The 23,081-nt window shown below is 41.3% G+C and overlaps 1 protein-coding gene across 3 annotated transcripts in view; it reads left to right on the forward strand.

Moving 5' to 3' along the window:
- Nucleotides 1-23,081, forward strand: part of VWA3B (von Willebrand factor A domain containing 3B) — a 164,688-nt gene that overhangs the window by 96,552 nt on the left and 45,055 nt on the right. For all 3 annotated transcript variants that reach the window (XM_075852598.1, XM_075852599.1, XM_075852601.1), the window contains 3 exons: nucleotides 5,330-5,496; nucleotides 13,855-13,949; nucleotides 14,702-14,846. In XM_075852598.1, coding sequence (XP_075708713.1) covers nucleotides 5,330-5,496; nucleotides 13,855-13,949; nucleotides 14,702-14,846 — 407 coding nt within the window. The remainder of the gene's footprint in view (nucleotides 1-5,329; nucleotides 5,497-13,854; nucleotides 13,950-14,701; nucleotides 14,847-23,081) is intronic.

Here is a 23,081-nt window from a genome sequence, read left to right on the forward strand (position 1 = left end):
CCGCCAACAGCTTGGAAAATCTCACGTTTCTGAAAATGAATCAAGCGTGGATCGGTGAGGATTTTAAAACCCCTGTGCCTGATGCCACTGATTAGATCTTACATTGCTGCTGCTGCTGCCGCCTGCTACTGCCGCCTGCTACTATGGGATTCTGTCCTGTCCACTCTTTTTTTAATGTGCCGCTGTTGGTGCTGCAGCTGCTACTACTTCTACCACCAATCCACCCCAGTGCCGTCTGCTACAAGCAGGCCTGCCCCACCAGAGGGCTTTGTCCTGTGACTCTCCAGTCTCTTTTTTTAATGTGCTGCTACTACTGCTACTACTGCTTGCACCCTTGCTGTCTGTGTTGGCTACCTCGGCTACTACCAGTCTACCACCAATACACCTCCACTGCCGCCCGTCTGCTACAAGCAGGCCTGAGGCCTGCCCCACCACAGGGCTTTGTCCTCCTGTGACTGTCCAGTCTCTCTTTTTTTTAATGTGCTGCTACTACTGCTACTACTGCTTGCACCCTTGCTGTCTGTGTTGGCTACCTCTAATACCACCAATACACCTACACTGCCGCCCGTCTGCTACAAGCAGGCCTACCCCACCACAGGGCTATGTCCTGTGACTGTCGTCCAGTCTCTTTTTTTAATGTGCTGCTGCTACTACCAGTCCTACCACCCTTGCTGTCTGTGTTGGCTAGTCTACCTCTACTACCACCAATACACCTCCACTGCCGTCTGCTACAAGCAGGCCTGAGGCCTGCCCCACCACAGGGCTTTGCCCTCCTCTGACTGTCCAGTCTCTTTTTTTAATGTGCTGCTACTACTGCTACTACTGCTTGCACCCTTGCTGTCTGTGTTGGCTACCTCGACTACTACCACCAATACACCTCCACTGCCGCCCGTCTGCTACAAGCAGGCCTGAGGCCTGCCCCACCACAGGGCTTTGTCCTCCTCTGACTGTCCAGTCTCTTTTTTTAATGTGCTGCTACTACTGCTACTACTGCTTGCACCCTTGCTGTCTGTGTTGGCTACCTCGACTACTACCACCAATACACCTCCACTGCCGCCCGTCTGCTACAAGCAGGCCTGAGGCCTGCCCCACCACAGGGCTTTGCCCTCCTCTGACTGTCCAGTCTCTTTTTTTAATGTGCTGCTACTACTGCTACTACTGCTTGCACCCTTGCTGTCTGTGTTGGCTACCTCGACTACTACCACCAATACACCTCCACTGCCGCCCGTCTGCTACAAGCAGGCCTGAGGCCTGCCCCACCACAGGGCTTTGCCCTCCTCTGACTGTCCAGTCTCTTTTTTTAATGTGCTGCTACTACTGCTACTACTGCTTGCACCCTTGCTGTCTGTGTTGGCTACCTCGACTACTACCACCAATACACCTCCACTGCCGCCCGTCTGCTACAAGCAGGCCTGAGGCCTGCCCCACCACAGGGCTTTGCCCTCCTCTGACTGTCCAGTCTCTTTTTTTAATGTGCTGCTACTACTGCTACTACTGCTTGCACCCTTGCTGTCTGTGTTGGCTACCTCGGCTACTACCAGTCTACCACCAATACACCTCCACTGCCGCCCGTCTGCTACAAGCAGGCCTGAGGCCTGCCCCACCACAGGGCTTTGTCCTCCTGTGACTGTCCAGTCTCTCTTTTTTTTAATGTGCTGCTACTACTGCTACTACTGCTTGCACCCTTGCTGTCTGTGTTGGCTACCTCTAATACCACCAATACACCTACACTGCCGCCCGTCTGCTACAAGCAGGCCTACCCCACCACAGGGCTATGTCCTGTGACTGTCGTCCAGTCTCTTTTTTTAATGTGCTGCTGCTACTACCAGTCCTACCACCCTTGCTGTCTGTGTTGGCTAGTCTACCTCTACTACCACCAATACACCTCCACTGCCGTCTGCTACAAGCAGGCCTGAGGCCTGCCCCACCACAGGGCTTTGCCCTCCTCTGACTGTCCAGTCTCTTTTTTTAATGTGCTGCTACTACTGCTACTACTGCTTGCACCCTTGCTGTCTGTGTTGGCTACCTCGACTACTACCACCAATACACCTCCACTGCCGCCCGTCTGCTACAAGCAGGCCTGAGGCCTGCCCCACCACAGGGCTTTGTCCTCCTCTGACTGTCCAGTCTCTTTTTTTAATGTGCTGCTACTACTGCTACTACTGCTTGCACCCTTGCTGTCTGTGTTGGCTACCTCGACTACTACCACCAATACACCTCCACTGCCGCCCGTCTGCTACAAGCAGGCCTGAGGCCTGCCCCACCACAGGGCTTTGCCCTCCTCTGACTGTCCAGTCTCTTTTTTTAATGTGCTGCTACTACTGCTACTACTGCTTGCACCCTTGCTGTCTGTGTTGGCTACCTCGACTACTACCACCAATACACCTCCACTGCCGCCCGTCTGCTACAAGCAGGCCTGAGGCCTGCCCCACCACAGGGCTTTGCCCTCCTCTGACTGTCCAGTCTCTTTTTTTAATGTGCTGCTACTACTGCTACTACTGCTTGCACCCTTGCTGTCTGTGTTGGCTACCTCGACTACTACCACCAATACACCTCCACTGCCGCCCGTCTGCTACAAGCAGGCCTGAGGCCTGCCCCACCACAGGGCTTTGCCCTCCTCTGACTGTCCAGTCTCTTTTTTTAATGTGCTGCTACTACTGCTACTACTGCTTGCACCCTTGCTGTCTGTGTTGGCTACCTCGGCTACTACCAGTCTACCACCAATACACCTCCACTGCCGCCCGTCTGCTACAAGCAGGCCTGAGGCCTGCCCCACCACAGGGCTTTGTCCTCCTGTGACTGTCCAGTCTCTCTTTTTTTTAATGTGCTGCTACTACTGCTACTACTGCTTGCACCCTTGCTGTCTGTGTTGGCTACCTCTAATACCACCAATACACCTACACTGCCGCCCGTCTGCTACAAGCAGGCCTACCCCACCACAGGGCTATGTCCTGTGACTGTCGTCCAGTCTCTTTTTTTAATGTGCTGCTGCTACTACCAGTCCTACCACCCTTGCTGTCTGTGTTGGCTAGTCTACCTCTACTACCACCAATACACCTCCACTGCCGTCTGCTACAAGCAGGCCTGAGGCCTGCCCCACCACAGGGCTTTGCCCTCCTCTGACTGTCCAGTCTCTTTTTTTAATGTGCTGCTACTACTGCTACTACTGCTTGCACCCTTGCTGTCTGTGTTGGCTACCTCGACTACTACCACCAATACACCTCCACTGCCGCCCGTCTGCTACAAGCAGGCCTGAGGCCTGCCCCACCACAGGGCTTTGTCCTCCTCTGACTGTCCAGTCTCTTTTTTTAATGTGCTGCTACTACTGCTACTACTGCTTGCACCCTTGCTGTCTGTGTTGGCTACCTCGACTACTACCACCAATAAACCTCCACTGCCGCCCGTCTGCTACAAGCAGGCCTGCCCCACCACAGGGCTTTGTCCTGTGACTGTCGTCCAGTGTCTTTTAATGTGCTGCTACTACTCACCCTTGCCAATAAAAAGGGTCAATTTTTGGAGGGCTTGTGAAAAGCCATTGCTTGTTGCTTTTACATCCATGTATGGAAGAACCCCGGCAGGCATCTGCCAATAAAAAGGGTCAATTTTTGGAGGGCTTGTGAAAAGCCATTGCTTGTTGCTTTAATGCTTTTACATCCATGTATGGAAGAACCCCGGCAGGCATCTGCCAATAAAAAGGGTCAATTTTTGGAGGGCTTGTGAAAAGCCATTGCTTGTTGCTTTAATGCTTTTACATCAATGTATGGAAGAACCCCGGCAGGCATCTGCCAATAAAAAGGGTCAATTTTTGGAGGGCTTGTGAAAAGCCATTGCTTGTTGCTTTAATGCTTTTACATCCATGTATGGAAGAACCCCGGCAGGCATCTGCCAATAAAAAGGGTCAATTTTTGGAGGGCTTGTGAAAAGCCATTGCTTGTTGCTTTAATGCTTTTACATCCATGTATGGAAGAACCCCGGCAGGCATCTGCCAATAAAAAGGGTCAATTTTTGGAGGGCTTGTGAAAAGCCATTGCTTGTTGCTTTAATGCTATTACATCCATGTATGGAAGAACCCCGGCAGGCATCTGCCAATAAAAAGGGTCAATTTTTGGAGGGCTTGTGAAAAGCCATTGCTTGTTGCTTTAATGCTTTTACATCCATGTATGGAAGAACCCCGGCAGGCATCTGCCAATAAAAAGGGTCAATTTTTGGAGGGCTTGTCAAAAGCCATTGCTTGTTGCTTTTACATCAATGTATGGAAGAACCCCGGCAGGCATCTGCCAATAAAAAGGGTCAATTTTTGGAGGGCTTGTGAAAAGCCATTGCTTGTTGCTTTTACATCCATGTATGGAAGAACCTCGGCAGGCATCTGCCAATAAAAAGGGTCAATTTTTGGAGGGCTTGTGAAAAGCCATTGCTTGTTGCTTTTACATCCATGTATGGATGAACCCCGGCAGGCATCTGCCAATAAAAAGGGTCAATTTTTGGAGGGCTTGTCAAAAGCCATTGCTTCTTCTTTTACCACCTTATATGTATGAACCCTGGCAGGCATCAGCCGCCTAAAATGGTAAATTTTTGTACCTTTTTTAACAATGCATTAAGCATACAACATGCACAAGTGCAGTGGTTTCTGTTAGTTATCTCCGTGTCCCATCCGTTTTCCTAGAGCCATACATGTTGGCGTAACTTTGACACCAACTTTGCATTAAAGACAGCTCAAAAGTACTTGGATACACTCATGGGTGACCTAAGAGTGTTATACAGGGCTTCTAGGGCTTTAAAACAGTGTTATACACGATTTTTAGGGGCTTTCTTGTATTACAGGTTCGGTCAGAACTAGTTCGGTCCGAATCGAACTTTTGCACGAAATTCGGCGAACTTGCCGAACCGAACTTTTCATAAGTTCGCTCATCTCTAGTCAGGAGAGATGACAGATTCTCTTTAAATATGAAAAGGTAGTTATAAAATAAAATAGTATTTGCTGAATATTGTATTAAAAGTCATGGAATACTTCTCTATATTCAGAGGTCTGCCTCCTGGCAAATGGTAACAAAACGACAAATTATAATAGTGAATCAGAAGGACAAGGTTTACGACATTACGAAAAACATCAGGTTGTTAATGAAATCTTTAGTTGCGGCTGTGCATGAACAATATTTATTAAAGGAAATTGTTTGTGGCTTCTGACAGGCACAGAAGATGTTGTACTAACACATTTTTCCATACTTGCCCTATATAGGTTGTACTGAAAAAACAACAACAACAATGTTTCAATTAACTGTAAATGTGCTACTTTTACAGCACTAATCTTTATATCCATCTTGTATTTCAGTCCCAGTGTTCAACTTGCTAAACCACTCCTTAAGCCAACCCCACCAAAGAAAGAGAAGAGACATAGATCAGAATCAAGGAGAAACAGACGGTCAGTGATACATCATCTAGAGCCCAGAACTCCCAATGGCAGCGACTCTTCGGCGAGTGCTGATAGAACGGACCAAGGTAGAGTATACTTATCATGAGGAGCCTTATTGATTCACCCACTGCACATTTCTTTACATACTCCATATAATGGCAATCTAAAAATCCCATTCTTTGCTATTCATACACTCTATGCACATTTGTATTCAGTCATACAAGTAACAAGATTGGATCCACTTTTTCATTTTCAGATTAGATTTAAATGGCTCAGAGACATTTAGAGGATTTTCGAATTTGACAATCATTTTGATTTCCCGCTATTTTGCAGACTTCCTATTTCTACATTATTAAGTGTCCATTTGCCTACACTGTCTTAGTATAAAATTGCTTTGTCAGTCTCTTGCTTCAGTTTGGGCACAGTGAGGGCCACATGTAAAAAAAAAAAAACACAAACATAATTTTTTCTCTTAGTTTAGGTATTTGTGCTTGAAAGGCGATGTAATTAGGAATGGTAAATTGCTCTGTATTTATAAAACAAACATCTGGGGCAGATTTACTTAGTCTGGCATTTTAAACACCAGTCTTAATCCAAACTTTACTAGAGTTAACTGCGCCAAATTTATTAACAGGCGCACACCTCTTAATAAATTTGGTGCATCTTTTCTTGTCCGTGCAACAGACATTGAAAACCAGTTTCTGGTGTAAATTATAGTAAATCTGTCAGTGCACTATTGGACCCTCCCCTCCTTAATAACCCCGCTCTATACTGTCTACGCATATTGAACTTGACACCTTGTATTAAAGTAAAGGTATCAATCACTATTGGTGACCCTACTTAATGCATTAGGGCAATGTATAAATATAAATTTTTAAAGGTTTTATTATTTGAACCCCTACCAATACAAGCTGCAGTATTCCAATAATATAACTTGGCACCCCTAGGAATGGCATCTCGGTCAGCTGTGTTTTATGATAGACTTAAGTCCACTCATAGACTACATGGTGCCAGAAACAGCAGTCTATGTCATGTTTTAACAGAGATGACGTATTCTGTTTTTAGCAAATAAGGCCCTTTTCACACTGCAGTATACGTTTTCCATATGCACCAGAAATCCTCCGGCATATATAGGTTAAATGTATCCATAGGCCCCTATTCGCCCAACTAAGGCCAAAAGAGTGCTTTTTGGTTTCCGTTGAGCTGGTATACATCGGTATACCTTTTTTTTTTTTCTGCTTTATTGAAGATACAGTCAACTGCGCTATTTCATATAGAAGTATCCAGCAGAAAAACTTATACTGTGTGGTATACTTCTCGTTTTCCAATGGAAGCCTATTGGCGGCGTATGCCACTGTATGCCTATACATTGGTATACGTCATAGGCAAACATTGGACATTGGAGTTATACGTCCGGAGTATCTCCCGACATACAGCTCGTACGGGCACTGCGATCCCAGTGTGAAAAGAGTCTTAAGAGATTCATTGTAAAATGAACGAGCCATGCACATGTGTGCTCATCACATGACCAGGACAGATTCATATGCTCTGAATATAAATAATAACGGTTCCCATACAATTATTACAAGCAGAGATCTTGAAGACAAACGAAATTATCTTTTATTATACAATGAATTCACTTTATTTCTTAAAACTGAATACCTCTTTAAGCACGGGAAAGTTTTCGCTACTGCTATTTTTGTTCTATCATCGCTGGGAAAACATTAACGTCCGTGTAAAAATAAAATATGTTTATATAAAATAATCTAAACATTTATGTAATTACACCAGATCTAGAAAGCTTTTACTTTTCCTTCTCATTTGAAAAAATATGGGATTTCAAAAATGGGAGAATGAGTAGACTGGAACGGAGATACAGAGAGCTTAGGGGAGGGAAGGGACAATATTTAATTTCATTTTCAAATCAATCTTCTCCTTGAAGTAGGCTTCATTTTTCTGCTGTATAAATAACCTGTTACTTGAAGAAGTTGGTTTTTTTTGAGAAAGTCATATATGAAAAGTATTGACTTCGTCAGAGCCTCTAAACCAATAACTCTAAAATTCATAAATCAATAGGAAATGTTGTATTCTTTATAGAGTTGTTTTTAACATTAACAAAGTGCATATATTTATAGAAGTAACCATACTGCCTACTTATGTTAAACGTTTGTTATTTCATTTCATACCTCAGAGGACAGATAAAGGAAGTCGTCCTATATGTGCCTTCACCAAAGGAGAGTTTGGGGCATTGGGTGATGATACACTAGATTCTCTTGTTTTGCTTGTGTGATTCAATAGAATATAATAAAAACCTTGTAGCTGTGATATTCCCAAGTCAATAGCTATCCACCCTATAAAATACTACCAATTGCTTATTGATACATCTCTATTTCATTGCATTTATTACCTATTGGTGAAATAATTTTAACACTTAACTATGTTCATTTTGGTTCTAAGCAAATGTGCTTTGCACTTGGGGATTCATAGAGATCAGGAAATATGGCACTATTGTTTAAAAATCACACTGAAGGTGGTCATACACTAGTGATTTTGATCGACCAAAACCACAGATTTAGAGAATTTATGTGCAGCGACCATCAATTTTTTTCGTGAACCGAATGATCATGTTACACATTGACCGACTCCTGAAATCTGTGTGGGATTCGATTTGACATGTTGAATTCTTTTTTTTGTCCTTTTAACTGAACAGTCAATGATATTTAAGATTGCCATTAAATGACATCATAAAATGGGCGTCAAATTAAACACCCTACCATCACAAAGTGACAACAAACAACACGCATTTGTTTGCTGGCTATGGCCAATTTAAAATCATAAGTTTATTTGGATACATTTTCACACCCACAAAAGATTTTATGTAGATGTTAATTTCCATCACTAATTGTCACTATTGTGTGATAATTTAAACCGATAGACGGCGTACGAGATGTCGGTGATCGTTCAGCAATTTCATATCACTAATGTATGTCCAGCTTTAAGGTGGGTTTACACGCTACACTTTTTGTGTGCGATTTGATTATTTCCAAGAATATGTTGTGAAAATTGTGCATGAATGAGCCAGACATTGGGGCAGATCTACTAATGCTGTGTAATATTTAGACTCTGTAACTTAGACTAGGCAATCAGAAGATACACCATTTATCACAGTGGCCCAAGCTGTAAGATAAATTTGGCTAATTTTGCTTGACTTTTTAGAGACTTTTCTCTTCCTTATACCACCTTTGATTTGGATTATTTTGCAACAGTATTTTGTACAAGTTTGCGCATTTTACGCCATGCCCCTTTCTGCTAAGCTACACCCCCTTTTGAGACACTTTTCAAAAGTGGCTAGTGAAGCACAGAAATACGTTATTTTTTGAACCAACATTATGCACCAGAAATGTTCCACATTTTGGAGCATTTTGCCGCATATTCTAGGTGCTAACACATTAGCAAATCTGCCCCACAGTTTTTAATTGATATTAATCACTGCCGTAGAGAATTCGTGTGTGCAGTTAGACAACTGCCACTAGTAAACAAGTAAACAAGTGTTTTTCAGCTAACCTCCCAATATCAAACTGCGATCAGCAAAGACATTTTTGCTTCTAATTAAAAAAATTGCTGTGTCTTATCGTCGTAATAATGGTATCATCTAAACCCAGCATTGCAATTTTATTTTGAGATATGTCCATCTTTCTATTATGTAGTATGCACTGAAGTTGACAATAATTGTTTGCCTTTGCTAAAACAGACTAGTGGCTTGTTAAGAAATTATTTAGATCTTAAGTTTAGGTGCTCGTTGTAGTTGACTTTGTTGGAAAACTGATTTTAGCCAGTTTATGAAACCTATGTACTGCACAGATATCAGAATTGATCAAGAAACAGGTAAGAATGACATTGGAGAGCTTGACTACCATTAGGCAATGTCGGACTGGCCCACCAGACCAGAAGAATCCTCTATTTCCGGTCCAGGATCTGACACAATAATTGTCCCCATAGGTTCAGCAGTATAAAACCTCTTTTGAAGCTGGCTTTGGAGCTAACCACTTGCTACTAGGGTCTATGTCTTATGGGATGATTCACAAATAACTTATATGACCTTATTTTGTTAAAATCAGTTTTATTAAAGTTTTCAGTCTTTGGTAAATACAGCAAAAATAACCCCTCCCCCTTCAATGCATTCAACAAAACTTAATTAACACCTTAAGGCATTATCACGTACATGCTTTTATGGGAAGCATCCCCTTTCCTCATTCCAACATGCATGTATGGTGATCGCACAGGCACAGAAGCTGTCACATCCGGGCTCCTGCTGCAACTGCCTGGATCGGAGAGACCTCCCACCCCAGCCAATTAACCCCTTTTATATCGTGGTCAATAGTGACTGCAGCATTTAAGTGGTTTCACAGAAACAGGAGGCTACTTCTGTCACCCATTAGCGTCCGGCAATCACGGGCTGCCGAGGGGTTGCCATGGCAGCCACAGGGCTTAACAAAGTCCCCCAGACCTGCCAAGACTATATGCATGAGGCATGTCCTAATGGACTCTGTGTCAGTTTTACATTGACAGGCAGTAATGCTTTTGTATACTGAGTATGCCAAAGCATTATATCAGCGATCAGAATCCGCATTGTGAAGTCCCCTAGTGGGACTAAGAAAAAAGAAATACAGTTAAATAAAGTTTATTTAAAAATACAAGTGCAGAGTAACAATAAAACAAACATTTTTCCATAAAAAGTAATTTTATTTTGTAGAAGTGTAAAAAAAAACTTTCAAAATACACATATGTGGTATTGCTGCGATTATAACGACCCAAACAATAAAGTTAATTAATTTAGTTATTGTTATTTAAACCGCATGTTGAATGCCATACAAAATAAATTGCAAAAAACAACGGTGGAATTGTTTTTTTCCCCATTCCACCTTTAAAAAATATAATAAAATTAAACAATAAGTCCGATGTACCCCAAAAAGGTACCAATTAAAACAACACCTCATCCTGCAAAAAACAAGCCCACATATGTCTACATCAAAGGAAAAGTACAAAAGTTATGCCTCTTTAACAATGAACAATTGCATGATGTTAGAATATTGCTGCATGGTTTATGTGCATGTACATCAAGAAATATAAATCAACCATTTCAGGATCACCTTTTCTACCTCTCGCAATCTTAAAATATAACCGGTTGATAATCTGTGGAATAAATCATCAATAGACGTCACCTTTTTCTAAGGCTTTGGTGCAGCGATAACTTGCTGAATGTCCAAGACAATAAGCGGGTTCTAGGAGACCCTACAATTTTCCGTCCCTTGTTATTATGATATTGTTGTAATCATGGATGGCCATAGGGGTAGAACAGGAAATCGAAGAAACTAATATTTTTCCATGCATTCTTGTTATTAATGTAGAGTTTATTTATATAGTATGTATTAAAATATAAGAATTTGTGTTGTTTTTTTGCTTATACAGTTGCATATGTCTGCTATTGATTCCCATGCAGTGTTTTTTGCATACAGTTGTAATGAAAAGCGTAGTCGACTATGGTTTTCAATACAGCTTAAGTATAGTTATACCAATGCATAATGGCCAAACATATGTCGAAAGGACACTTTTTTTTTCCATACGTTTGGATAGTGAAAGTGTATGGGCACATTAGACGTATACCTTTGAAGAATTTCCCAGCATTTAGAAAACACTGAATGAAGATATGGTTCACATGGTGTGAACTTATCCTAAAACTGCTACAAAGGGTTTGTATTTATCCCAATCCCTATATTTCCCACATTTTGTTTGTCTTGATCATACCAAAAATTATAGATTCTTAGACCAGTTTCAGATGGCCATACTGTGGCCGCATTCTAGTATCTGTATTACAGTTGAAATACTTAGACCCCCGGTGATTCTACTGAACTGAACTTAGATCACCATAAGACTCTATGGTGATCTAAGTTTTGTACAATAGAACGTGGGTGGTCCAGATATTGCGCCTGTAATACAGATGCTAGAAAGCAGCCACCTTATGGTCATCTGTAACTGGTCTAAGAATCGATAATTTTTGCTATGAACAAGACAAACAAAATTTTTCTTTTTTGTTTTTTTTGTTTAACATTCTGCTGTTTTCAACCGATGGAATAAATTCCATCATTCACACAAATTTTTACATATATTATTGTTACTTGAGTATGATAATGAGAACAATTATTTTGAAATATTATTTTTTTATATATATATTATTCATTTTTCGCAATGCATTTTTTCAAACTTTCTCATTTTAAAAGTCTATTATATGTTGAAACTCAATATTTAAACGTGAAGCAGAATACAGACTGATATCTCTTGTATAAACATATTCTAATGCAACTGTGTGATTTCAGGCTTCTGCATTATTCATGTCATTTAGATTAAGCAAAGAGGCATTATCTCTATGAGACACTGGCTAGTTCTGAAGTACTTCTGAATATCTCATACAACTTCTATTGTTACATCTCTTAACTAAATCATATCATCTGTGTTAAAAAGAGGTTCTTTCTTAAAGGTATGCATTATTGGAAATGGCTGGAAATAAGAGAAAATGCAGAAATCAAGTTGGAATACCAGTAGCTGTTTCTACATAAAATATGCAAAATAGTCATGCCTTTAGAGATATTTTAAAATATCTTATTTAAGTATAATAAAGACATGGGAAATAACAATGAAGATGGTAACATATGGAAACAAAGGGAAGGCTTTCTCCAATGCCAATGACTGTGTAGCTCTACTTTCGGAGCTATTTTGCATGAAGGGATTCTGTCAGGGAAATTCCTGTGGCTTCCTTGCCTATCAGTCATTCTGATAGGATATGATCATATCTGGTTCCTGTTTAGAATACAGACTACCTTCAACTATAGAAGAGATCTTTAGTATGTTGATGGATAGCAGGGAACAGGGGACTATTGGACTTATTGTCCTTAGTAAGACTTTTCATATATACACTTCTTTCACAGTATAATCACTAGTTTCATGTTACCTTATAGTGAATAAGTTCTAGTTTCTATAAGCATTGGCCATACAGTGTATACTGTTAGGCATCATGCTCACTTCCATCACTGTTTTCACGGATCCGTGTGTCCGTGATTGTATCAGTGTGGTTCCTGTGTGTACTCCGTGTACACCTCCCTTTTTCCGTTTCCGAGAGACGCGCATGGTACTCACTGTCCAGAGATAGTCACTGTCCAGGGTTCTGAAAGAGTTACGATCAGTGCTGGATGGAGAGAAGAGGCTGCACTGATCGGCAGTAACTCTTTCAGCGCCCTGGACAGTGACTACCGCTGGACAGAGAGTACCATGTGTGGCACTCACAATATAGATCTCTAATGTTTTCTTTAAAAATCCCTAGTTCTGAAAAAAATAAGTTTATACTTACACAGAACTCCCTGCTTCTTCCTCCAGACCGGCCTCCTGGGATGACATTTCATCCCATGTGACCGCTGCAGCCAATCACAGGCTGCAGCGGTCACATGGACTGCCACGTCATCCAGGGAGGTCGGACTGGATGTCCAAAGAGGGACGCGTCAACATGACAGTGGCCGGGGTACATATAAACTTATTTTTCTTTCTATCGCTATCTATCCAGCACTGATCAGCAGCCTCTTCTCTCTATCATTGCTGGATAGAGAGAAGGGGCTGCCGATTAGTGCAGTGCAATATCTCGCTCTACGTCTACTTCTGCCCGCCCGGCCGTTGCTAGGCATCGGTGCCATAACAACCCGGGAGGCACACGGACGGCACACAGATGCCTTCTGTGTGCCTTCAGTTTTTTTGACGGAGCCATTGACTTGTATGGGCCCCACGGTCACGGAATCGCGGACCAAAGCATCACATGCTCTACTTTTGTCGGAATGGAACAACGGGACAGTCAAAAAAACTGAAGTGTTTGCATGGCCCCATTGAAATGAATGGGTCAGGGTGCTAGCCATCAAAAAAACGGCTAGCACCCTGAAGGAAAAAACGGAAGTGGGCATGGGGCCTTATGGACACCCAGTGTTTTTATTGTTTACGTTGTGTAAACATAACCACTGTGTAAGGGCCAGGTCCCTAGAGATTAGTCTACCGAGCAATTAAACCACATTATTGCCTTCATTCTTTTCCCTGTCCAATATTAATGTTTTGGAAAATTATTAATCAACTCATTAATAATCATAAGGCACAAACTAAATAAATTATATTGGTCTAAATAAATAAATTATCATATCAAATGTATAATCCTGCAATTTGACCATGTCTCACATCCTGGTCTAAAAGTATATTACATATTGCTTTATATGCCTAAATGGTTAATTGAATATCACATTTTCTTCTTCCCCTAAGATAGGAGCAGTGTGAGCTTGTGTGCAGAATGTATTGTTATATACACTTTATACCTTCCAATCCATTTCTTAAGGACATTAATACTAGTTCTTCTGCAGAAAGAAATTCTCTAAATGAAAACTTTATCAATAAATTGGAGGACCTAGCCTTGCAAGTTACCCAATATCAAAATGAACAAAAGGAGAATCAAAAGGTAAGAGTAAGGGTGTGTTCACATCACCGTTCGTTTCCGCTTAGGGGTTCCGTCGGAGGTTTCCATCGGATTAACCCCTCAGCGGAAAGTGAAACGGAAACCTTAGCTTCCATTTCCCCCACCATTGAACTCAATGGTGACGGAAACCTAGCTAATGGTGTCCGTCTGTCACTGCTGTGACAGGGTTCCGTCATTTTGACGGAATCAATAGCGCAGTCGACTGCTATTGATTCCGTCCAAAACAACGGAACCCTGTCACAACGGTGACAGACGGATACCATTAGCTAGGTTTCTGTCACCATTGAGCACAATGGTGAGGGAAACAGAAGCTAAGGTTTCCGTTTAACTTTCCGCCGAGGGATTAACCCAACGGAACCACTCAGCGGAAACGACCGGTGATGTGAACAGGCCCTAAAAAAACAAGTAGTACTGCAGCATAGTGACTATATTGAGTCACAGGAGGAGTAATGTTTTTTTCCCCCTTGTAAACATTGAATGAGCTGTTCATGCCCGTGCTATAGTAAATTAATTTCATAGAGTCAATATGCAATTGGGCTCCGGTACATAATAGTAATATGAAGTGAGGAGCTGGTATTAGAATGCATAGAATATAAAATAGTGCAATTTCTCTGACATGAAACTGGTTATTGTGCACAGTAAATACATAATGGCGACAATGATGTTCATAATGACTGTAAAAAGCCAAATGGGCACAAACATTTGCATTTAATTTTACTTTTTCTGTGAACTAGGCAATTCAGGTATACATTAAAGAACTAAAAGAACGTAATTCGTACCAACAAGAGGAAGAAAAAGACATTGCAAAACAGAAAATCAATATGCTTGAGCAGCTGAAATTGCTGATACACATTAGGAGCACAGAAAAAGAGATGGATGGTAAGAACACGCTTCTTGTCCTGCTAAGTGAACTACCTCTTAACTGTGGTGAATGTCACCATTGATTTTTGCTGCCGGTGTGAATGGAGAAGTAGATTTGGAGTAAAAGCTGGGAACACAGTACTTTTGGCTTTTCACTGTGTATGTCAATAGCCTTGTTAAATATCTTTGCAAACACTATGCTTGTAAAATGCGTTGCTTTCACAACTGAGGGTATGTTCACACGGCCTATTTACGGACGTAAATCGGGCGTTTTTGCCCCGAATTACGTCCGAAAATAGCGCCTCAATAGCGCTGACAAACATCTGCCCATTGAAAGCAATGGGCAGACGTTTGTCTGTTCACACGAGGCGTAATTTACGCGCCGCTGTCAAATGACGGCGCGTAAATAGACGCCCGCGTCAAAGAAGTGACCTGTCACTTCTTTGGCCGTAATTGGAGCCGTTATTCATTGACTCAAATGAATAGCAGCGCCAATTACGCCCGTAATTGACGCGGCGTTCAAGCGCCTGCACATGCCGTTACGGCTGATATTACGGGGATGTTTTCAGGCTGAAACATCCCCGTAATTTCAGCCGTTACGGACGCCCTCGTGTGAACATACCCTTATTGACATATAAGCTGTGATAACTATTAGTATTGTGTACTGTTTAAGAGCTAGGAACAAAAAATTACTAAAATGTTACAATTGTGAATATTTGTCAACTGCACAAGCGCCACTATGGATCCAGTGTCATGTCGGATTTGGAAAACTGCCAATATTTTAAGCAGAGACCCTAGTAGTAAATGGCATAACTATTTGTTTAATGACAAGCAAGCAACATTATTAAAATATATATGTATTATATAATGAACTTAGCTGGTCTACATTGCAAGTAGACAAGCACAGATGAGCAGTTCTCAGTCGTGAAGGTTGCAGGAAGATTCGCCTGCAGTCGAAAGCTTAGAAGCCCTGTAATAGATTTATTTACTGGATCCCCATAGCCAGGTTATTCTGGCACAGTTATAGATTTGCCAAATACAGCTACTTTAAACCTCTCAAGGATGAGCTATATGTCTAATATATGCTGCTGCATAGACAGAATGCATTGACATATTTTTAGGGAATAATTGGGAAATTACGTTTTAACGCTGTAAGCGCAGGGATTTCATGGTATTAACTCCCCAAAATAATTTTGTTGCTGGAAGCAAGCCACAAAGCTGTTGATTCTTTCAATAAACTGAAGAGGCTGACATAAGAGCCAGATGTTGTATTTGTGTTTGACAGGTAACACACACTGGATTAAAGGTACACATTGTATATATTTTACTAGAGAGATTAAACACGTCTAGTAAGCAGTACAACTTTCTTTATCAAAAAATCGATATAAAACAGAATAAAAATGAATGTTCTTAGTTCCGTCTTAGAAGATTCATGCACTTCATCTGCTATAAGTCTTTAAATAAGTCTTGTCCTGATTAGAACATTAAGAACTAACTATACAGTTCCCGTAATTGCTTTCCTGATTCCTTTTTACTAAGGGTTCACTGAAGGCGGCATTTATATAGACACAGCAGGGCATGCTAGTAAAATAAGTAAGAGAATAAAAGGTATTGTGTTTTTCTTTTTCTTAAAGGGAACCTGAGCATTCTGTCCAATATTCAGGCAGTATTTTATAGAGCAAGAGGAGCTAAGCAGATTAATACATAGTTTTGTGGGAAAAGTTTCCCTTTAATTTCTAATTTATTTATTTCTTTAATTTCCTGCTCAGTCAAGGCCTAGTAGTAGTTTCCATAAGGGAAAGATAAGATAATATTTGTTACAATAAACCATGAGGGATACCAATATTTCTCTGTTCAAATAAAAACATACAAATAAAATTCAAATAAATAGAAAACATACATAAGATAATCCAATTTTCGTTGTCTAAACCTCACTCCATACATGACGCATTAGGCTGGATTCACACATCGCATGTTTGTTGCAGATTTTGTTGCAGATTTTTGAGCCAAAGCCAGAAGTTGATCCAGGAGGAAGGAGAAGTATAAGTTCTTTCTTTATATTTCCCATTCCCAGAAATTTCTGCAACTTAAAATTAGTTCCATTCATCTAAATAGCGTTGTATAGTGGGCAATCAGTGATTGACAGTCTTCCCTGTATAAGTGTGCATACAGAGATAGCTGTCAATTAGGTAAGTAGGACCGTCCACTGGACTACAAAAACTTATCAAGATGTTAACCTATCAAATGTATACCAAAATGGCGGACCATCTGGCATTAAGCTAACTAGACAAATAAGATAACTGTTGCAATCTTCCCTACATCCCCCATTAACATGCATACTTGGATCAGCTGTATTTTAATAGGAAGAGGGGAGCAAGACATTGCCAGACACCTCCTGATAGCATCTTATCTTCTAGGGAAACTAGCACTAGCGGGTGCAGATGTGGCAGTTACACCTGGGCCCTAATGTCTGAGGAGGTGCAACGGGCACCTCTTTTCCACATAGGAAAACACAGGTATAATAAATGGCACAAGGTAGGTGGGGGCCCTGGTACAGATTATGCATTGGAGCCCAGGAGTTTCAAGTTACCCCTCTGATTCGGCATAGTGAGATCCAACACCCCCGGTCCTTGTTCTCATTCCCAATATGCAAATGTCAGGAGATAGCCAGGCTGCCCTAATACACAATACATCCAAATGTATCTAATATGTATGTCATAATATGTATGTCAAGCTTTAGTCTCTAAAAACCAAACAACAACACCACATAAAAAAACACAGGCTAAGGCCGTATTCAGACGAATGTAAAATATGTCCGAGTGACGGCCGTTAAAACAACGGCCGTCACACGGACGCATGTATTTCAATGGGGCCATTCACACGGCCGTTGTTTCAACGAACCGTGTGAAGGGTCCATTGAAAAATAGAACATATCCTATTTTCTTCCGCTTTCACGGATCCCTATAGACTCAAGTCTATGGGGATCAGTGAAAACAGGACCCGCACGTGGGCAACACGGACGTGAAAAACGGCCGTTTTTCACATCCGAGTTTCCCCACGGTCGTCTGAATAAACCCTAACTCAAGTCGTTATATGCAAGTTAATTGATGTGTTTTGTTTGTTTTTGTATGTGTATTTATTATTTTACATTTTTTTAACTTTTGCTTTTGCAGTTTTCTAGATTCTTCATTATGTGTTTTGCTTTAAAGATACCATTTTTTTTATTTTTTATTAAGTGTTGTAAATGTGGATTGGATGATACTATATTCAGTCAAGTTGTATTCAGCATCTATTCCTCTTGTAGCAGCTGCTTTTGCCACTTCTCATTTGACTTTCTCGAGACATCAGGAGATTAGTTTTAGCCCCATTACCAGGATTAATCTAAACTTGGCAGTAGAGAAGTAAATATCGCTCTAGATCACGCTGCTGCCATAATTCATATTGTGTGTTATACATATCTACACTTATACTTATGTGGTATACTTAGACATATAAGAGTATCTATTGTATCTAATAGTGCTCCATACTTAACATGGAAAAAGGGAGAATGTCTCCGGTTTGCTACAATGCTTCCTGCCAACAATAAATGTGCATTAGTGATATCTGTATAATTTTGCTATTTTATCAGGAGTACAATGTTCGTCTTCTTACTGTAAGGTAATAGGATAGTACAATATACGACACCTGTGTGCAGCAAGTATTTTTGTACTGCCTCCTAACATAAGCAACATGCGGCCTTATGCTAAGAATTACTTAAACCTGCGATTAACAGATTGTGCAGTGGATTCTGCAGGATTTGCCTGTCGTTTCTGAAAATGATTGGCTCTAGTCGCAGATGAAAAAATCAAAGATGTCAGTTTTCACACTCTGCACAATGCCCAGGCCATGTGTCTGGGCAAAGAGCAGCGACTTTACTTGTTTTTCAGTATTAACTTTCTTTTTACATAATCGGAAATACGTCATCATCATCATAAACCTTTGACTTTAGAATATCATAATAGATATTGGACAAACTTTGTTAGACTTGGTGATAATATCATTGTTTAATTTATGATTCAAATCAGTTTTTAAAATTACTTAACTTTTTGTGAATTATATACAGCGCTAATATATTCCACAGTTTGTACACAGATTGTCATCATTCACACACACACACAGTTGAGCTATGCTGCTTCCGTAACTCCCATAGTAGTAAATGGCAGTTACGGAAGCAGCGTAGCATGCGAGCTACGCTGTTTCCGTAACTGCCATTCAGTTCTATCGGACTTGCGGAAACAGCGTATGTGGGTCCTGCAGGTGGGACCCGCATCTATCTGACATTTGACATAGCCTGTGGATATGTCATAAATGTCTCTGATGGGAAAACCCCTTTAATATGGAGTTGGTCCCCCTTTTGCATCTAAAACAGCTTCCACTCTTCTGGGAAGGATATCTACAAGATTGTGGAGTGTGCAAGTAGGAATGTTTGCCCATTCATCCAGTAGAGCATTTGTGAGGTCAAACACTGATGTTGGATGAGGGGGCTTGGCTCGCAATCTCCATTTTAGTTCATCCCAAAGGTGTTCAATTGGCTTGAAGTCAGGGTTCTGTGTGGGCCAGTCAAGTTCTTCCACACCAAACTCACCCAACTATGCCTTTATGGACTTTATTTTGTGCACTGGGGCATAGTCATGCTGGAACAGAATAAGGGCCTTCCCAAACTGATCCCACAAAGTTGGAAGCATAGAATTGTCCAAAATGTCTTGGTATGCTGAAGCATTAGGATTTCCCTAAACTGTAACTAAGTGGCCTAGTTCAACCCGTGAAAAACAACCCCATATCATTATCCCTCCCCCACCAAACTTTACAGTTGGCACAATGCTGTCAGTCTGGTAATGTTCCACTGGCATTTGCCAAACCCAGACTCATCCATCAGACTGCCAGACAGAGAAGTGTGATTTGTCACTCCACAGAACCTGTGTCCAAAGCTGCAGAGTCCAGTGGCGGTGTGCTCACTCCTTCCGGCACTTGGCATTGTTCTTGGTGATCGAAGGCTTGCATGCAGCTGATCGGCCATGGAAACCCATGCCATGAAGCACTGAGTTTTTGCGCGGACGTTAATGCCAGAGGAGGCTTGGAACTCTTCAGTTATTGAGTCAGCAGAGCGTTGGCGACTTTTATGCACTTAGTGCCTTATCTCTCAGCAACCCCGCGCTGTAACTTTACTTAGTCTGCTACTTCGTGGCTGAGTTGCTGCGGTTCCTAAACGCTTCCATTTTGCAATAATATTACTCACAGTTGATTGTTTAAATATCTAGGAGGGAAGAAATTTAACTAATTTACATTTTGCAACAGTGGCATCCTATTACAGTACCACACTGGAATTCAGTGATCTCTATAGAATGACTCTCACTGATTAGTGCACAAATGTTTGTAGAGGCAGCTGCATGGCTAGGTGCTGGATTTTATACACCTGTGGTAATGGAATTTAATGAAACACCAGAATTCAATGATTAACGTATACTAAAAAACAAAATAAATTCAGGTTAATCCAATTAACTTCAGAACTCACCTAATTAGTAGAATAAGGTCCCCTTGTGTGCAAAGTGTCACATGATCGTATCACCGCAGTGAGAAGGAATTTGAATGGAGCGTCAGTTGAGTATGTGCGGTGTCGCTCTGTTTAAACTATGGGTGTGAAAGAAACAGTCCAGCGATGCGAACTAGTGATGAGTGGGTGTCCCAGCTGTGGCCCCCAGCGATTTATACGTTTATCACTTATCCTGTAAACAAGTGATAAATGTATTTGGTGGGAAAACCTCTTTATAATATTGTGAAGTAAACATGACATGAATCACTCAAATAAAAGTAGTTTCCATAAGGGAAAGATAAGATAATATTTGTTACAATAAATCATGAGGGATAACAATATTTCTCTGTTCAAATAAAAACATACAAATAAAATTCAAATAAATAGAAAACATACATAAGATAATCCAATTTTAGTTGTTTAAACCTCACTCCATACATCGCATATTTGTTGCAGATTTTGTTGCAGATTTTTGAGCCAAAGCCAGAAGTTGATCCAGGAGGAAGGAGAAGTATAAGTTCTTTCTTTATATTTCCCATTCCCAGAAATTTCTGCAACTTAAAATTAGTTCCATTCATCTAAATAGGGTTGTTTCTGCAGCAAGCACAACATCTGCAACTAAATCTGCAGCATGCGCACTAATTTATGTGGGTAAATATAGAATTACATTTTTGGACTTTAATTGAATTGGGTTTAAAATTGTGGTTCAGTAGAGAAGATCTTGTCAGTCTAGACTAGCAAATGTAAAAATCGTAACTCGCCAAAAAAAAACTATTTTCTCTTTTGATACAACTCTTATATGGAGCCTTTAGCTAAAGAAGTTCTAAGTCTAAGGCCAATATCAAGCGGCTGTAATACGACTGCATCTTACTGAATACTTTTGTAACACCTGGACCCCGCACGGTTCTATTGAATTGACAAAGTTTTGTTCAGTAGAACCACAAAGGGGTCCAGGTGTTGCAGCCGTAATATGAACCCTTCAGGTTACTCACCCGTTTAATCCTACATAACTCTTCCTGAACTTGGTGTTGGTACTCAAACAAGATCCTCATCACTAGGTATTTTCTGCTATTCTGAATCATAATTTTTGTTACCGTTTTTGGAAAGTTTTATATCATTACATTTCCTTGCATCCTTTTACAATTATCACTATCAAACAAGGATGTAAACCTTAATTGAAAACAATATACTAGGGATCAGTCATTGAGTAAGAGATTACTTTATTACTTTGACTTGACTAACTGAGGTGGTCGGGAGTACAGAAACATCCGAACTCACTGAGCTATGCTGTTTCCATAACCCCCATAGAAGTGGATGAAAGTTACGAAAACAGCGTAGCACAGTGAGCTACGCTGTTTCCTTATCACCTTAGTTTCGGAAACAGCGTACCTCACTGAGCTATTCTATTTCTGTAACTCCCATTCACTTCTAAAGGAGTTACGGAGACAGTGCAGCTCAACGACTTTGGCAGTTTACATCCTCCCGACCACATTGTCAGTCAGTAGCCAAAGAGCCACGAGGACGGGGAGGGAGTCAGGGGGCCTAGTTCTAGAAATATATAGTCAACAAAAGGAATGCCTGCAGGCAAACAGAAACCCTTATGTCCTGACTACCCACAATATAATAGAAAAATAAACTAACAAGTTTTATTAAGCTACGTGTAGCAAAAGACAGACCACATAAATGTCAGTTTAAAATTATCACTGTCAAAGTGCCGAAGTGAAAGTGAAAACAGCCAGCTAGGGAGCTCGGCAGAACATTCAGACGACCAGGGTGAATACTGACTGAATCAGAGTCAGTTGCGAGGCAGAGGCCACTCTTTAGTGAATCGGCATTATATTCGGCTAGGACAGGAATTAAAAAACACTTTAAAGCCCCCCCGACATGTTTCGCTAGCTAGTAGCATCCTCAGGGGTACATGGGGCTAATGGCGACGCGGCGAGAAAACAAACATTCTTATGGGGATGTGGAGTGACGTAGATGGGGGGCGGGTATGCGAACAGGCCGCCAATCAGACACTTCAGGACATCGCAAACACCAGACGAAGCGACCCAGCCAATAGGGATCACCATGGTAGAGGACCAATAGGAGGCAGCGAGTGACATAGGCGTACTGTCGATAAGGCTAGATTAGCTTGTGAAGACGCGCATGAGCAATAGTCAATGACAGGGACTTAGAAAAATACTGAGAGACTAAGTTACAATAGATAGATATTAACCTTTTCGCGAGAAATTTGCCCTACACAAGCATTTTAAGGGTTCCATACAGGACGGTATTCGTCATGATCGTCAGGAACAAAATACCATGAGGGCTCTCGAGAGTCTCCTTCATGAGAACCAATTTGGAGTCTCCGAGGCGGTTGGTCCCTTTTCGTCGCTGCGCCCCAAGTCCAAGCTTACTCCCCCTTTCTCTCAGTATGGACATATTGATGTCTTTGTTAAAATGGTCTGTAAAGACCTTAAAAGCCTGAGAGGTGGTAGGTCTATGGCCTTTGGTAACCTTAGCAGTGACGAGAGGGTGGCGTTGGACGATTTGTGTGGTAATGCGGATTTGGTGTTTAAGCCCTCGGATAAAGGAGGCAACATTGTAGTGATGGACCGTGTGGACTATGCAGATATGGTCCATAGGCTGCTAGGTGACCATACAACTTACACCATCTTAAAAAGCAACCCTACCACTAGCTA

This window comes from Rhinoderma darwinii, chromosome 2, assembly GCF_050947455.1.
Source record: "Rhinoderma darwinii isolate aRhiDar2 chromosome 2, aRhiDar2.hap1, whole genome shotgun sequence".
Taxonomy (NCBI): domain Eukaryota; kingdom Metazoa; phylum Chordata; class Amphibia; order Anura; family Rhinodermatidae; genus Rhinoderma; species Rhinoderma darwinii.